The 18,887-nt window shown below is 41.6% G+C and overlaps 1 protein-coding gene across 10 annotated transcripts in view; it reads right to left on the bottom strand.

The window, feature by feature from the left end:
- Spag17 (sperm associated antigen 17) overlaps positions 1 to 9,682 on the bottom strand; it is a 246,975-nt gene extending 237,293 nt beyond the window's left edge. For 9 of the 10 annotated variants that reach the window (XR_005501147.2, XR_005501148.2, XR_005501149.2 and 6 more), the window contains exon 1: positions 9,433 to 9,682. Coding sequence is in view for 5 of the 10 variants with exons in the window: in XM_039103807.2 (XP_038959735.1) it covers positions 9,433 to 9,516 (84 nt within the window). In the remaining 5 variants the exon portion in view is untranslated. The remainder of the gene's footprint in view (positions 1 to 9,432) is intronic. The other variant, XM_039103809.2, reaches the window with a different exon arrangement.
- Between the last annotated feature and the right edge of the window lie 9,205 nt (positions 9,683 to 18,887).

The raw sequence follows: 18,887 nt of genomic DNA, 5'->3' as shown, positions 1-18,887 counted from the left end.
TTTGTTTTGTAAATACCAGGGAAGGCATATTTCAGAAAATATAGTAGTAAAACCAACCCAATTTCAGAAATACGCCTGCTGCCAGACATCAGTCTTCAGCTCACATTATGAGTATTTCCAGTAAGTCTTAAGTACACATTAACATGAGAAATAGCTTACTGTATGGGATCAAAAAAGGAGAAAAAAAAACCTTCACTACCTCTCAAAAATTGCTTAAGGGTTCTAACCAATAAAACACATTTCCCTCTTTGATAGACTACACTTATAATGGCTTCAAGCACTTCGATTCAATTGCGCATTTACCCCTCAAAATTTACTTAGACTGGTTTTATTATCATCCTGGTATTATATATTCTATGATGATGTTTACTTAAGACATGGGGGACATTAATATTTCAGTAACACCTATCTTCAGCTCAATGCTACTTTCCAAACCTTTACAAGAATTACAGACTTTGTTCAAGACTCCAGGAGCAGTTTTTTTTTCCACTATTCCCCAAACGTTCACAACTCAGCTATTGTCACTGGGCTACATTTAATAAGAGAAAAATATTATTTCTCCACTGAGGTATAATAAGGACAGGCTGTGAACTAAATGTTCTGGAGAACTTTCCCAGCATACCTCCTGGCTGGCAGGCGAAACATCTCTGCAGAGTGGAATGGAGAGTGGAGACATTCTTTTGGGGACAGTCACACAATCCAGTGGCCTTGGAGCATTGCACATGTTTTATTTTGAGACAGGATCTCTCTGTGTGTACGTGTGCATATACTATGTGTTGTACTGTATATGGGTTTTTACACAAATGTGTATATGAGTGCACATTGGTGTGTATGTGTGTGCATATGTAGGTCAGAACACAACACTGGCTGTTTTTCTCTTGTCACTTTTTACCTTATTCTTTCAGAAAAGGGTCTCATGCTGGACCTGGAGTTCATGGATTTGCCAGGGCTGATGGCCAGCAAGTTCCAGGAATCTGCCTGTCTCCACTTCTCCAGCACTGAGATTACAGACTTGATCCTCTATGCCCAGGTTTGTAGGTGGGTGTTGGAAATCTGATCTCAGGTCCTCATGCTTGTGGGACAAACCCTCCCCTGACTAAATTACAGCTCCTGCCCAAGACAGGCTCTTTCTATGTAGCCTGGCTGGCTTAGTTCTCTGTATGTAGCTCCAGAGGGCTTTGGACTTGCAGCTCTATCCATGCCTTTAATAAGAGAAGAGTATTATTCCTCCCCAGAGGTGTCATAAGGAGCAACCATGAGCTGAATATTCTCGAGAATGATCCCTCACATGCCTGCAACTTCCCCAGTCACTGCTGCTCTGTGGAACACCATCTGTTGTCTGCTCTCAGCCCCTCTGTCTGCTACTTAGACTGGTGTCCATCATACAGGCCTCATTGCACTCCAAGATCAATAAGCAAATCAGTGGCATTTATCATTTATGTGTACTGCGTACCCAACATTATGCTAGTTATGGTGGGGTGTACATCAAGGTGTAAGATGTGGTTCTTAATAGCTAATGTTCTATAAAGCATAATGCATAAAATGATACCACATTGTAAAATGTGTTCTTTAACTGAATATAGAGTTTAATGTAGCACCTAGAACCAAGGCAAGGGAAGATAAATGTCAGCCAAAGTTTATAAAAAAGTTTACTATGTTAAAAAAATGTAACAGAAATGGAGAGATGGCTTGGTGGTTAAGAGAGCATAGTGTTCTTCCAGAGGATGCAACTTCAGTCAAAATACCCACAGAGGGCAGCCATACATACATAACCATACATAACTTCAGCTCTAGGACATTGGTACCTTCTTCTAGCCTCCATGGGCACCCGCACTCACATGCATATATTCCCAAAATAAACACACACACACACACACACACACACACACACACACACACACACACACACACACACACACAGAGAGAGAGAGAGAGAGAGAGAGAGAGAGAGAGAGAGGTTCTATGGCAGCTGTGTAGGTTAGGTCTGCTTTTGGCTATAGACAAAAAAATGATGTTTTAAACTGGGGACAATTGAAAAGATAGCCCCCCAGATAATATTGAAATATAAAAGAATTCAATTATTATAATTCACAAAATTCTGAATCAAATTCTATTTGCAAGATACCCTAAGCAGCTCAAATCTCCTGATAATCCTGGTATCCTGATGGACATCTTTTGGAGGAAAGTATATCATATGTTAATAAAAGGAACTCCCTTCCCCTGAGACAAAGATCTTTTTCTTTGTATTGATACAAAAGTTTTGAGTCTAGTACAAAATTCTAATAGAAACACACATCCTAGGCACCCTGAAGCCATGGGCATTGTTCAGCCTGCAAGCTCCAGTAAGGAATGCTTGTGCTGTTTGAAAAAAAAATGGAATTGTCTCATAAATTGTCATAAATAAAGCTGCCATTCGTTTCTCTTCTCCTAATACCACCTGCTGTAGGCTAGGCAAGGAGTAAATGGGAAAAAATGGAAACTTTGTTAAAAATATCTTGAATCAAAGTAAAAATTTCAAGATTAGGAAGCCCTGGGACCTCTTTTCCCCATACAAAGACCAATCAACAATGGAAAGGAACCACAATAACAACAACAAAAAGTAAATGTTCCAAATTAAAACCCCAAGGAAAGGCTTGTCACCAAAATTAAAGGTCCACAGCAACAGATAAAGCCACAGTGAGCAAGGTGGGTCACCGTGCTCTTGTTCTCCTTTGTCACATTGGTGGTATGGCCAGCAGTGGAACAGTCAGGATGGTTCATCCCAGTTCCTTCCTGTGGGCCAACAGAGCAGAGTAGAACTTAACTCTGTTTGAATCTCCCTGAAGGTTGTCCAAGGAGCTGATTATATCTGCCGTGATCCAGAACTTGTCCAGAGAGAACAGAGAAGTGTGCACCCAGGCTGGTGAAGCTGAAGGAGGCAGATATGATTTGAACACATGAAAGCTTCAAGGGAATTAAGAGCCATAGATCACTAGGGAAAGGGATTATGGGTAGAAGAAAGAAGGCAACAGGATATCAATTGCCCCAGTGGAATATGTGGGGGAAAATGGAAAACTTACAAACTTAAACCCAGCCAGCATGGAGGGCAGAATAGCCAGAGAAGACGCCGATATGTAATCATGCGTTGTCACCAAAGGTTGGGATATGTCCTAATGCGCCAAACTAAACTATTCCATGCCCATCTACAAACCCTAGAATGTTGTATGTTTCCAAGTGCCCAGTTTTTGAGTAAACATAGGACATACAGAGAAATAGGAAAACAAGGTTTATTAAAATAAATAACAAATATCCATGAAGAAACGTATGCATTGAACTTACTCAGATGCATTGTGTTTATTAGATGTATCTAAACAACTGCCTGTGTAGCTGAGAGAACCAACGGGAGTCTGGATAGGAGCGTCTGAACCCAAGGGGAATACAAACGACTATACTTGTCAAATGGAAACAACAGAAGCCTTAATGCTGAAAACACAGCGACTGTACTAGAAACTCTGCCAGAGCAGGTTGTCTGTGCCCTGGGCAGGTAGGCTAGAGAATCTGCAAGCCTGAATACTAACTATTAGAAAATATGGAGTCTGAGGAGCGCGGAGCACAAGCCAGGATGGAAGGGCCCGACCATGACCATGCGACTGCCATTCTTCCCGATGCAGCACATTGGAAACTCACACCTCGCTTCCCACTGCTCTGTTTATCACCTTTGATCTGCGACTGACTTCACTGTCTTGACTTTCTCAGGGTTATTTCAATTTTAAACATTTACCTCCCCTGACCTCATTATCGTTGTTTAATGTTTCTGCGTGGAAGAGAGACACTGGGGCTTCCTAGTCTGTTGTCTTGAAATATTACCTTGGGGTAGGAAAACACATTTATTCAAAATATAATATCAGCCAACAGTTCTATCTAGAAGAGTTAAAAATCTTTTGCAATTTGATAATAAATCACCAAACGGCTCAATTTATAAATTGACAAAAGGAGATGTATGGATGACTAAGAAGGACTTTAAAAGATGCATTAACATTGTTAATCAGAAAAATGAAACTAAGAACACAAGGAGCACGTCACTTCACACTAGTTAGCATGATCATCAAAAACAACAGCAAAGAAAAATCCACCCACCTCAAACAACAACAGCAACAGACTCCAGAACATTGCAAACACTGGTGATGATGTGGAGAACTTGAATCCTATGTACATAGCTGGTGGGAATGCACACTTGGGCCATCGTGGTGGCTCTTCAAATAGTAACAATAACAATAAAATAAAAGCAACAACAACCGAACCAAACCAAGCCAAACCAACCACAAAACAAAAATGTAACAGCCAGATGATCCAGCCAACTCAATTCTTCAGATTCTCAAAACTCAAAGCAGGGACCCTTGGGCAATTTTTTGGTATTCTTGTGTAACCAACAGCGGCATCCGCACTAACCAAGGAGGGCCACCACCCAATGTTCACCAATGGGTAGGTGGGTCAATGAAGTATGGATCCTAGAGTAAAGAAATTCTAACCCACAGTCCAAAACCATCAAAGGTGCTATGCTAAGCAAGACAAGCAAGCTATACAAATATATTTTGTACGGTTATTCAAAAATATAACACATTTAGAAGTCAATTTCAGACAGGAGGAGGGATGGCAGCTTCCAGAGGTTGGTATTATGGTTTGAATCCCCTCCACATGCCAAGAGCTCATAACGAAATGTAATACAATGCAAATGCATAAAAATAAAAAAAAAACTTAAGAGGCAATCAGAACATGTTGACACCACCTTCATTCAATCCTCCCCCCAGGAGTAGTTTTAATTGTCATGGGGTAGCCTTTAGTAAAATAGCTCAGCCCTATTCATTTCTTTCATAGGCTTCCATATGTGTCACCCTCCACCATATTATGGCACACCCAGGGCTCTTGGTGGAAGCTGCCACCATGTTTTAGCATTTGCTGGTGTGTTTTCATATATGAAAGAAAACTCTGTTCTTTGTAAATTATTAGCCAGTCAAAAATGACCTTACAGTAACAGAAAACAGACATGTTGTTAACATCTTTTTTCCCATCACAGTGGCCAATGACCTCTGCCTTGACAGTTGTGTGGAAATATTTTTAACTTATAGGATAGTCTCTATCACATGGAGATCTATTCCAAGACCCCAATAGCTGCCTGATACTGTGGATAGTGTTGAACCCAACACCTTACTGTCTTTCCTGTGTCTCAGCTAAGCACTTACCATGGAGATAAAAGTTTTTCAGTCTTAAATGTAATCGTGTATTTCCCTTTCCCACAAATTGAGTAGCATTCTCATAGCAGTCAGTCTCAGAACACACCTCCTTTCTTTCCTCATTAAATCAATAATATTTTCCTTTTCACTTAAAGGAAGCACTTCTCAACTTCTTCTGACACACACTATTCACCATCATAACTACCCCATGCACCAGGAAGCCAGGGTCAAGTGTGATGATGGTGAAATTTGAACCCTTGTGCACTGCACAAGAAGTGTGCTGTGTAACTGTCTATTTGATACACAAGATGGCTCTGAAGAGACAAGTGTGCAAACTGCATATGGACTGCAGACACACTGGATATAAGGATGGATCATGTCATAGGTTGGGGGAGAAGGGGATACGGTACGAGATTTGATGGTGCCACTCAGAAAGCTGGGCAGTTTGACAGTTATAAGTGTCTGTTTAATTTAATGCTTTCAGAGTACGGGTGGCTGAGGATAGCTGAAGTCATAGGAATTGCAGCCTTGGATAGAGGGAATGTCTACAACAAAGCATCCTTGGGGTGCCAAAGCCATGGTAGATCATACATGTGTCAATGTGATACACAGACTTCTGTTGTTACTTGTACAGTCTTACTGCCAATGCATCTAAACCTTTTTCCTTTTCAGGAGCAATGTGCACCTAAAAGTGGCCTTGGTTGCTTTCTCTCTCTCTCTCAGTTCAAGCATCCCAGTGGATGTTGGTCTTCTCACTCAAACTAATTTCCCCTATCCAGTTTTCCAGTGCTCTTCCCACCCTCTGATCTCTCCTAGTCTCCTACCTGAACGCTTGGTAATTCGTTGTTTTCTATAAGATTATAGGAATAGTGCCTTCTATCCCTTGTCACCATTTTATGTTTTAGAAACAACTAAAATGTATTGGGAAGTTGGCAAGAATTCAGGCTTGAAAGGACACCACCCCCAGTGAATCAATTAATCAATTAATTTATCTATTAATTGATTGGTATAGATATAATATGGAAATGAGGTCAATTCACCAGAACCAAACTGTGAACTTGAAGCTTCTGCTAAATTCCACTGCAGGCTGCTCTTAAATTAAGATCAGAATTACTACTGATTTAGCTTTTTCAATGAAGTAATTTGAAAACTATTTTTTTGTAAAACCAGAAAATTACTACATTGTCATCTATGCCCCACCTCAATACACACGTTAGCACAGATGTACTCAAACACCTGCAAAAGAATAACAAACTCTTCATGAATTAAGGCAGTAGCATACTCTCAGATATACCACATGTAAAACTCTTACCAAACACAATCAATGAAGAATTTACACATACCTTAGTCACCTTTAGCCAAATTCAGAGTTGGTTATTCTCTTGGCTAGAGCCTGTATTTAGGCATTAACTGATAGGTTAATAAAGGAATTTTTCTCTTTTAAAGACACAAAACCAAGCTAACAAAATATGGAAGTGTGCAGAATATATTTAGTTTCTTCCAACGATAAGAACGTGCACATTCCAACAAAACTGAGTTCATTCCCTTCATTGCTAGAGCAACGTATTACTTTGGCTTGCAATTATATCTACTAGTATGGAGGATTTATTGAGCCTATATTATTTGAACAGGATCAAGAAGGCCGAATAGTAGTTCATGTTTCTAAACCATAAGAAAAACAGTGACGGGGTTTTCAGTTCAACTAGGAAAATTACAGCTTCATGCTCGCAGTACTAGACTAACACACACAGTGTCAGTGTCCACACCAACCCTGTGGTTCAGCAGTGTGTACTTCCAGCAGAAATGTTCACTCCAAGCCCAATGTGACCAACATCATATGAGAGAAGGGGGAGAGAGAGAGAGAGAGAGAGAGAGAGAGAGAGAGAGAGAGAGAGAGAGAGAGAGATTTGAGAATGTAACTGGGGATTGTGGAGTTGACAGCCTTCCTTCCTCCAGTTATTGAAATCCCGCAGAAGAGTTTCAGTAAGGATGCACGAAGCCACGGCAGCAACAGGAGGGTCAGGCTATTTTCATGCAACTCACCGAGACTAATTTTCATACCAGATAGAATTACTTTCCATAGAGAAAGAAACAATTACATTGGAAAATAAGGATTAATAGACAACCCTTCCCAGAGGGCAGCACAAGGTCCACTTTACTTTCCTTAACTGCAAACTCTCTAGTGAACCGTGTACCCATATATAAAATAAAAAACAAAACCAAGCTCATTCTCCACTTTTACAAGAGGGTCCCAATGGCAGGCTGGAATATCTACAAATGACCTTTCTCTTCCCAGATCTCTACTTGGACTTAGAAACATTAGAATCTAGACCTGGATTTCTATCTGTTGGTGTGAGAAGCCTCTGGGTTTCTCACTGAAGGTGGGTGGAAGTGAGTGTGGCCTGGACCACTATGCTGCTGGACCCTCTGATTTGAGACACAGATCACTGTGTGCATTTGTGGTAGTATGTCTCAGGCAGATAGCTCCTCTGAGCTCCTATACCTTTTAAATAGATGAATGGGAGATAGCACTAAACCAATCCAGAAGGGCTTCAGGTTGCCCACAGAAGTTACAAGCCAGGCATGCAGCACTTGAGGGGCTGGCCACAAATTTCAACACATCTCTTACTTTCCTGAACAGGTCTAGTGTGGCAACTGGCAGGGCCATGGACTGCTAAAGAGACCAGCAGCAACAATGCTCTTCAACAATTTACTACCTATTACTTTTATAGGCATTTTGCCTGCATGTATATCATGTGTCTGTCATGTGCCTGACGATGACAGGAGGAGGGTATCAGATTCCTTGGAACCAGAATTATGGATAGCTGCAACCCACTATGTGGGTGCTGGGACCTGAATCCAGGTCCGTTGGAGGAGTAACCAGTGATCTTAACCTCTCAGCCATCTTTCCAGCTTCTGTTCCTCTTTGACTGCCTTCTCACCAAGCCACCTGTGGCTCTACCCAGAGTAATATTTTAATAAGTGCTGGACAGGCAGGACCCAGGATGACAATCTGTAAACAATAGAAAGGGATCTAGAAGAAAACGTTCTTATGCAATTGCCCTGTTTTGTTTTCTGTATATGTATTTTATATGTGCAAGTGTTTTGTATATATGTATTTTATGTGAGTGTTTTCCTTGCACAAATGTGTGTGTACCATATACATGCCCCAGTGCCCACAGAGGCCAGAATAGAGTGTAGCATCCACTGGAATTGGAGTAACAGACACTTGGGAGCTTCCATGTGGATTCTGGGAATGAAACAGGAATGAAACTTTGGTTCTTTGCAAGAGCAACAAGTGCTCTTAACCACTGAGCCTTCTCTCTACGCCCAGATGAAAATGTTTGGTGCAGAGGTGTGGAGTATGTCCTAATTTGTTTCAGCTGTCAACTTGACACAGCCTAGAGTCATCTGAGAGGGTCTCAAAGGAGGGACTGTACATAGCAGAGGGGCCTGTGGCCAACTCTGTGTGAGATAGTCTCAATTACTGATTGATGGAGGAGGGCCCAGCCCACTGTATGAGGCACTATACTGGGCAGGTGGCCTGGTGTTGTATAAAAAAGCTAGCTGAGCATGGGCCAGAGTCAGGGAACAGAATTACTGCGGGGCTTCTGTTTCCAGTTCCTGCCCCGACTTCCCTTAGGGATGGCCTATAACATTAAAATGAAACAAATCCTTTCTTCTCCAAGATGCTCTTGATCGTGGTTATTTATCAAAGCAACAGAAAGCAAAACAGGGCAAATCATCCCATAAGAACATTTTCTTCTAGCTCCCTTTCTATTTTTACAGATTGTCGTCCTGGGTCCTGCCTGTTTACATGCAGTATTTATGAAAATATTGCTGTGGGCGGGGCCGCGGGTGATCAGTAGTCAAACAGGAAGGAAACCGTTCACTAGGATAATAGTCCCAGTACAACGGGGCACCTCATCTGGAAACTGGCACTGAAAGGTGGCCTGAGGTGTCATAATGGCACACCTCCGCACACAGATCTGTTACCCCACTTTTGAAATGGCAGGACAGAGATTCCCTTCCTGTCTTGTTTTTGCTTCTGGTGCTGCAAATTGAACCCAGGGCTTCCCTCAGCCTTACCACTGAGCTGTAGCCCCATCCCTCTGGTTCGCTCCTTTGTCCAGCACCTGGAGGTCCCGGGAAAACAGTACTGAGCAGAAGTGCGCCAGGTTCCCTGTGCTTGGGCTGAAGTGACTTGAGAGGCGGGGCTCACCTGGTTCATATGTGCAGCAATGAGTGAGGGTTCCCATATCTTATAGCTTGTGCTCCCGGTAGGTTTCTCCTTCTTGGGTGCCATGAGAAGGATGGGAGGTTCATTGGCCTCAAAACTGGGCTGAGGCCAGGTCTGAGCGTCCCTGATGCCTTGGTAACCGAGACCACGCCCAGTTCCTGAACGGATCCCGCTCCCTTCCCCCAAACCGGTTCCTGACCCTCAAGTCAACCGCTTCCCCCGTTTCCATAGTAGCAGAGCCGCCAAGTGCCAAACTCCAGAAATCCCCGGGGAAATCTGATGATTTCTCAACGGGAGGAGCTGACTTACTAATTTCTTTTACCATTTCCACTCTCTTTTTCTCTTGGGAGCAAAATCTAGTCCGAATAAAAAATGTGTAGAAACTCAAAATTACTCATTCAAGCTCCCCCGCCCTAAGATTCCTCTGGTGCCCCAACCTAGCATTGAGAAATGACAGCCCAGGCAGCCAAGGTGCTTTTCAACCTCTAATCTCCAGGACCTTCCTCACAGGGAAAATTGCTCCTCCTCACCTCACCTCTTGTCTCTGTATTTCTCTTATCTACTCTGCCTGAACAGTTCCAGTTCTTTTAAAGCAGTGGTTCTCAGCCTTCCTTATGCTGTGACTCAATACACTTTCTCATGTTGTGGTGACCCCTAACCATAAACTAATTTTGTGGCTACTTCAAAACTGTGATTTTGCTACTGTTACATGCTGTAATATAAATATTTTTAGAGATAGAGCTTTACCAACGGGGTTGGGACCCACAGATTTAGAACCCATGCTTTAAAGGGTATCCTATTGGCAAACAGAACACCCCTCCCCTTTCTACACCAAACTCACCTAAGATATCATGGTTAGACTGAGTCTGCAGAATGATGATGATCATAATAACAACTGTGGATTCGTGAATGGAACCCAGGTGGTCTGAAAGAGCAGTGTGTACACTTTAGCACTGAGCTATCTCAGTGTGAAGTAAGAGTGTACTTGTTCCTGTGTGAAGGTAGGTATACATGAACTAGGGTGCACATGCATGCGGAGGCCAGGGATCCATCTCAGGTGTGTTCCTTCAGGCACCATCTACCTTGCTTGTTGAGATAGGTCTTTTAGGAGCCCAGAGCTTACTGAAGTCTAGCAATGAGCCCGAGGGATGCAATATGCCCATTTCCATCTCCCCAGGGCTAGGATCCCAAGCACATTATCTTCTTACCGGGCTCTTTAATGAGGACTCTGGGAATGGGATTAAACTCAAGTGCTCACGCTTGCATGGCGATCACTATCCCCACTGTGCTATTTTCTTGGTCCTACTTATTTAAGTCTTCTTAAGTTTCCTCGGGACAGATGAGGACATCTGCAAGCACATCTCAACCAAGGTACTTTTCTGTCTCCTCAGTTTAAATAAAGCACAGTGTTGAGCCATGCTTGCCTATCACCAAGCCGCTCCTGGGGTCTAGAGTGGTTTTATTACCTCAGCCAGATCTGGTCTTTTCCTGCCTCTCGTTGCTTCTTGGCCACCAAGCTAGAAGCAGAGTGTTCCATTACTTACATCCAGCTGTGACGTTCTTCTGCCTTGTCACAGGCTGAAAACAACTGGCCCAAGTAACCATGAAGTTTCTGACACCATATGGCAAAATAGATCCCTCTGTCCTAAAGGTTGCTTATCTCCAGTATTTTGTCACAGAGATTGGAATCTAGCCTGGTCAGTGATAATAACCGGTTTCTGTTGTCCTACTTCAGGCCTGCGGATGGCATTTCTTTTTTGTTCATAATTTGAACTAGTTGAAAAAAAGTAATCCCCTCCTGTTTGGTACAGATACTGAAGAAAAAGCTGCATTTATAATATAGTATTTATAATATGTATACTTTGTAATATAGTATATTAAAATGTATTTGTAATACATTTATAATATGCATACTTTATCTGGGGAGAGGGGGCTTACGTCAGTCTCTGCAACATTTATACACTCAATAGTGTAAAGGCCTTTGCTTTTTGTTATAAAATGACCGAGGAATGGTGATGTCGGAGGAATTTGCTAGAGGAGAGTTTTCATGAGGATCTCCATGGCAACTAATGACTCTGTCTCTCATTCCTTCTCAGAGTCCTTTCTCCAGCACTACCTTCGTCACCAACTGTTTCTTAATGTTATAGGATAAAAACCGTTTTTGCATATTTGCTTAAAAGTAAGGGTGGATCTCTTATAGACTGATGACATCACTCTAAATTTTGGTCATATTTCTTCTAGTTGAAGCTGCTTGGAGAACTGTGCTTTTATGAGTGAAGCAATAAAAACGTTTATTGGCATTTAAGTTCATGTTCCATTTAAAAATTAACTTCTGTTTATGTGTCATGCTTTATTGCTAATTGCATTTCTTCTTGCCTGTGAGGTCATAGCACAAAGTAAAGCTCCTCTCTTCCCAGTCATCCAGCCAGGTCATTAGCGGATGATTAACAACGTAGATTCCACATAAGAGAGAGAAGCAAGAGGAGAAAACTGGGAATGGAGACTTTGTAACTATAAGTGTTATTTTTAAATTGTAAAGAAACAGTAGCTTTTTCTAACAAGCAATAACTATACAAACCAGTTTGAACAGAAAGAATATTTTTTGACGTGTGAGTGGTTTGCCAGAATAAAGTTGAGTGCACCACATTTATTCCTGGTGCCCCAAGAGGTCAAGGGGGTCATTGGAACCCCTGGAACTGTAATTGCGGATGGCTGTGATCTACCATGTAGATGCTGAGAATTGAACTCCTGTCATTTTGCAAGCACAACACGTGCCCTTGACTGCTGGGCCACCTCTCTAGGTACCACTCTAATTTTAGCAGCAATTAAGTGTTTATAATATTTATCAGCATAAAATTGTTTTTCAGGGTCAGTGCATGTATAGTCTTTAGGTAGTGGCTTAGAGGGCGGCAATGGGGGGAGGGTTGGGAGGGGAACACCCATAAGGAAGGGGAGGGGGGAGGGGGATGTTTGCCCGGGAAACCGGGAAAGGGAATAACACTCGAAATGTATATAAGAAATACTCAAGTTAATAAAAAAAATAATTCATCATGAAAAAAAATGTTTTTCAGAAAGCACCACTTTTTCTTTCTTCCTAACATCAGAGATGGATTTTCCAGTCTTCTTTATTCTTTCGTCTGAAAGGGTGACTGAGTTCTCATTAATAGGAGGTAGTAGTAGAATTGCATATTTTAGAATGCGGGCTTTACCCTTAAAACCATTTCCTATGCATGGTTCATACTCTCCCCTCATCTGTCGAGAGACTGTGGCACTGATGTCCTTGACTGTCTGATTGATGGCTAAGGTACAGAGGTCTCTCCCAACCTTTTCCACACCTAGCAAATTTCCACACCTAGAAAGTGGATGAGCAACAACTTATGTTTAAGCTTGAAAAACACTGGGTCTACTACAGCCACTGGGCTTTTGCTTAACCATCTCATTAGCTTAACTTCTGTTTCAGTTGCTGTGGGAAAACACCCTGACATAAGGCAATTGAAGGACATAATAGGGTGAATCTCCATTTACAGTCCCATGTCACAGTCCATTGCTAAAAAATCAAAGCCAGAATGTAAGGAAGGGCATCATGCCCAGTCAGGAGCAGATAGAGACTCGGATATGTTGATATTTGTTGGTTTGTTTCATGCTCTGCTTCCCCTCTCTGTTCTCCTACAGTTCAAGGCCAAGTTGATGAAAGAGCTGCCTATATTCAGAGTTGATTTTCCCACTAATTAACAGTCAAGACGATCTGACACAGATACACCTATAGGCCAAGGTGATCTAGATAACTGGTCTTCATTGAGGTCCTCTTCCTATGTGATTTTAAGGTTCTGATAAACTGACATCTAAAACTAACCTGATGATTTTGGATGTTTTCAATGAGAGTCTAGCAGTAGTAGCTTTCCTGGAGCAGCCTGAGGAAGCAATTTCTCTTCTTTCAAGTAGATGATTGGCAATGGCAGCTATCATGATAGGTAGAAAGTCTAGCGTTACTCCTCTAGGCTTGGTCCCATCCCCACTGTACCTTTCACTAGCTTGGAGAGGACATCCTTTGGCTTCTTTATCCATTGATACATTTCTTACTTTCAATAACTGGTGGGCAACAAATTCATTGACATTATGTCCCATACATCCAGGACAGATTTTGACACTTTCTGAAAAAAAAGATTACAAACTGATATTCATTGCTTATCTATCTATCTATCTATCTATCTATCTATCTATCTATCTATCTATCTATCTATAAATTATAACATCTTAGAGGAACTGGGCATTTTAAAAGACCAAAGTACATATTTAAGGACGAAAGAATGCACTTGTAGTGGAATCTTTTATGGTAAGTTGCTACCAGAATAAACTGCAATATGGAGGGCTTTCTAAAATTGACTTAAGGAATCCCAAAGGTTTTTAATCATAGAATGCCTTTTGGTCAGTCTTGGCCCTCTTTATTATTTTAGGGCAAGTGGCATTCTAGATAATTTATGGTGCAGAATGGGAAGACATTCTACAGTAACCAAATTTATAGGTAACTTCATCATGGAATTGGTCTGTTTAATTTAAGAAAATAGGTGTGAATGGTGATGGCCGTAGTTTTAAGAACCAACGACTATTCAGCCAATAGGAGGCTTTGCCAAGAGCTGAAAAAGAAGCATTCCATCTGTCGTACATTTATGAATTGGTATAATAAATTGTTTCCCCCACTAAATATAAGTTGAAAAATTTCAAGCATATACTTTACCACATAAGGTTTCCCATATGGCAGTGGCTAAAACGAACTATACTATTTGGAGAATTTCTCTCATTGGCAGGGGTACTCTTGGCTTGTTTGATTTAATATTTCCAGTAAGATTTTGTATTTAATATGTTTAATTCAAGGACAGCTTACTTTCATGCTGGGCTGTTTCTTTAGGATACTGGACTTCTGGAGGCAATGATTGTTTTTGTTTTTGATCTTAGAGTGTTCAGTTAACTTTTACTCATGCGCACAGACTCAAATATACTCCTTACACTCGACAAGTTCAAACCAGCTGTTGATATGGTCAGTGTTTCCACTAGGAAGTGGTAATCTTAGGAACTAGGCAGTGAGTCCCCATCTGAGCCAAGATTCCAGGCGGTGGACATCTATGCAGCTTAACTTTGGTTAAGACCTTAAGATATCTACCGATTTCTCTACTTGGCATTCTGTACTCAAGGACAATTTTCATTATAGATTTCATGTTTATGCCACACCACTTGTGCTTCTAACCTCCTAATAGAAAAGCAAATGTGGTGTTTTTGGACTTCATTGTCTGCGATACTGAGGCCACTCTTCTTTCCCAGCCAGAGTCCAAAGCATATGGAGGGCATTACACCTGGACCCAGAGGTCAGCATCAGCTTCCTACTCAGTCTTCAGTGTAGTCGCAAGAAAGTGTTGATTTTAATCTTTCAAGTCCCTTGTTGTTCAGTTCCTTTAGACACCGCATCTCTCCCTCTGCATCGCTGTGGAGATTAAAATCAGCTGCAGAGCATGGCTTGCTGGTCACAGTCCCAGGTGGGTTGTGGGCGGCCTGGAGGTAGGATCACTTTCTAAAGAACTTCCCTCCGAACCCTCAGTTTGTGTTAACGTTAAGAGCTATCTTTTGGAAATTGTAGGTCGAACCTCGAATGCTGTGTTACATATCTAAGTCTGTGGGACCATAATTAAGCACTGCTAATTTTTATGTTATCTGTTGTGAGAGAGTTCAGGATATCAAATCTATTTCTCGATGAATCAGAAAATAACAATCGTGCCAATTAAAAATAGAGCTAGCACGCATCTGTTTTGCATTCGCTAGTGTGGGATCTTTCTTCCTAGTGTTCTCTCACTTTATTTTTCCTTTGAAACTCATTTTTAGTGTCTCTAGTGAAGGAATTTGTCCTTAATCCTTTGGGGACACTCTCAGACTCCAGGATTCACTGTTCCAAGTGCTAAAACGCTGTGTTTGATTTCTTAATGTTTTATCAGTATCCGTTACTTATACATTTTACAGTGTGAAATAATTTTATGTTTTGTGTTGTACAAGGTTCAGGAGCTCTGGTTCACAGGAAACTCTTTCAATGGAACTGCTGCAGCCCAATACACTGTGCCAACTCACGGGATGCCAGGTTGCAGGGGAAGTGTGTGGAAGGAGAGGTGACTCAAGGAACTGAGAGTGAGAAGTGATGTCTAGGTAGGAGTGGGTTCTACCTCCTTCCCTTCCCTCTCCCTCCTCCCCACCACTCTCCCGCTCTGATCTTTTTCTTTTCCTCACTCAGCCTGACTCCCTTCCAATCTCAAAAAGTGCAGGGCATCATTAGGAGGGTGTTGGAGTAATCCAGAGGAACACATCTGTATTCTTGCAATTATTAATTAAATGCATCTATACAGAGAAGTTCATTTCTGAGTTTTCAAAGTGAACTAACTTGTATATTTTACAATGTATGGCTGTCCTGGTTTCCATGAGTTATTTAGCTTTCCTGCCTTCTGGCTTTTGTGTAATGCTACAGGATGGAAGGATCCCAGTAGATATAGACCTGCCCACACATGCTTACAAAGCCCTGTTTGTCCAGTTGCACAAAATTGCTCCAGTTTTTTTTTTATATTACAAATTCACAGAGTACTTGCCAGCCCAATAGCGTTTGTGTGTTTTCTCTTTGATTCTTTCTGCTCTCTTCATATTATTATTTTCAGACATGTTCATCTTCCTGTGAGGAAATGCATTACCTGAGGCTGTAAGGAAGAAGATGGGCCGGTGAGCAAGAAGGTCGAGCCACTCCACCCAAAGCAGGATCTTTCCAGAGCTAGGGAGCGGATAACAGTTCTGCGTGCCACCGAAGTGTCACACGAGACCAATGACAAGAATGCTCACTGCATTTCAGGAGGAGGATGAAAGAGAGGAGGGGGAGGACGGTGGGGGGTGGGGAAGGAGGAGGACAGCTGCGTTTAGTCTTTGAGAAATGAAAACTGTTCCCCCAAAAGCAGCTAACCTTCCCAAATGCAGTTCCAACATTAATTGACCTTACTATTTTCAGGCAATCTTTAAGGGTGTTGTGTTAAAACAAATATTTTAATCTTTAATATGCTGTGAATTCTTTGGAAACTGTATTTCCCGGCATCAGTTTAGCATATATGCTTTTGTATTTTCTTAATCGGATTATCTGAATTGGGAAGATCATCCTCCATCAGACCCATCCCTGGCTTCTGGTAGCAGCCCAGGTAAAAGAACACAAAGGAAGGAAGTTTTGTTTTTTGTTTCCTGTTTGCTCTCACTCCCTCAGACAAGTTCATTCATCCCATTGCTGAGGATTTCCTTCACTTCGGTTAGAACCTACTTCTTCGGGATTCCAATGTAGACAGAAGACCATCTGCTCTCCGGCAATCATCCAGGACTCCAGCAATTGTTGAGACTGATGATGTATCTGTCCTTGGGGACTGAACATGTGTTGATTCTTAGCCTCCCTAACTGTCTGTCTTCCTTCCTTCCGTCCTTCCTTCCTTCCTTCTTTCCTTCCTGTCTGTCTGTCTACCCCTGAACTTTGACCTTGTTCAGGTCTTTAAGATGATATCATTTGAAGAGGAGAACTCTGCCTTCTGGCCCACTCTAATGTACATTTTTAGATGGCTTCCAAGGGAAGGTCTCTGTTTCAATTGCCATAAAGAAGGAAAATGAAGGAAAAAAAAACCCCACTTGGTACCAAATATTAGACAACGAGGAAGATTGTAAGACTAGAGTCAGTCCATATGCAAGCTCTATGCAGGCATATCTGTCCTCTCTGGCTCATGCAGGAAGGAATGCTGCATTCTGTATGATGTTCTATTCTGAATGAATCTATTCAGGTTTTCTTCCACCTTCTTAACTAAATGAGAGCATCATTGGCTCTTATACTTCACCCCTCTACGGTGTCAAAGAAAACAGAGTTTTACTGTCTGCTGGCCTTCCTGCTTTTTGACTTTGTGATTAGTCACAACTTCCTTAGAATCTTTCTAGGGTGGCTGCAATATTTCTATTTCTGGCCACAGAGTTTCACTCACTCACATTTTAAGATTTTTATGATCAGTTTTGTATGAACTTCACCAGATCCTGCTGTCTGAGTCTTTGAGGATGGCTATTTTCCTCTCACCATACTTTGGTGTAATAATCATCACCAAACTATCTCACTAAGTAACTTGTCATTTTATGAAGTTGCTATAATAATGCTCAGGTTATAATTATACCTACAATTTCTTCTCTCTCCTCCTATTCTTATAGAGGGTTAGAGCCCCATTACATTACGTGTTATCATGGTTTCTAAGACACTTCCCGACAGCAGCTGTTAGCTTTCTCAGTCTTCTTTACTAGATGTCCAGCAATCAATTAGCACATCCAGAAAGGGGCTTAAAGGGACCAATGTTCTAGCAGCCTTTCTCCTATGTCCATTACCCCTTACACACTTGTCTGTGATGACCATGTGTGTGTAATTTTTGCAATTCTCTATAAGTTCTAGACATTAGCTTTTGCTCTGAAGTATGTTTGCAATGATTTTCTTCTATCGGTTAAGCTACCGGCTCATTCTGCTAATTTTTTTTTCTTTACACAAGCCTTTAATTTCATGTAGTCCCATTTGTTAATTCTTGGGGATGTCTGCTCTACTTTGGGATCCTAGTCTGAGAGTTCTTGCCAATCCTATGTCCTAAAATAGTTTCTGTTAGCAGTTTCAGTATTTCTGGTTTTAAATTAAGCCCTTTCATCCTGTGGGTTTCTGTACAGAGTGAGAGAGGTAGTTTTAATTTCATTCTTCTGCAGGTAGACATCCAGTACTCCCAACATCACTTGTTGGAAAGGCAATCTTTTTCTTCAGTGCACATTTTTGGAGTAGGTACTGTTAAGTTCTTGTCAACTTGACACAAACCTACACATACCTGGGAGTAGGGAACCTCAGTTGAGGAACTGCCTCAATCAGATTGACCTCTGGGCATGTCTGTGTGGCATTTCTTGATTGTGAATTAATGCCAGTGGCACCAGACCATTGTGAGCTATGCCATCTCTGAGCAGATAGGCCTGGACTTCATATGAAAGGTATTGCGATTGAGCATGTGCTACCAAGCCCAACCAGTATGTATTTTCATGTAAATCAGTGTCTATGATTTAGTTTTTACTTAAATTGATACTCCTTCTTGCTTGTCTACACAAAAAAGCAAAACCTTAATTTTTCCAATCATTAAAATGATTAAGAAAGAGTTAAGGTAATAAAAATCTTAAAAACAACAGCATACCACCCTATCACCTTGTTTGGCTTCCATATGGGAATCTACACCTTATCTTATTGTATCTTGTGTTGTTTTTGAGACCTGCTCTTTTCTAGAGAAGAAACAAAGGGGCAATGACTCTGAGGGAGAGGGGATGTGGGGGTGGGGCTAGGAGGAATGGAGGGAGGGGAAATAGTGGCTGAGATGTATTGTATG

Source organism: Rattus norvegicus, chromosome 2 (genome assembly GCF_036323735.1).
Source record: "Rattus norvegicus strain BN/NHsdMcwi chromosome 2, GRCr8, whole genome shotgun sequence".
Lineage (NCBI taxonomy): Eukaryota > Metazoa > Chordata > Mammalia > Rodentia > Muridae > Rattus > Rattus norvegicus.
Note: the sequence above shows the minus strand (reverse complement) of the source record. Positions and strands in the feature narration are given on the sequence as shown.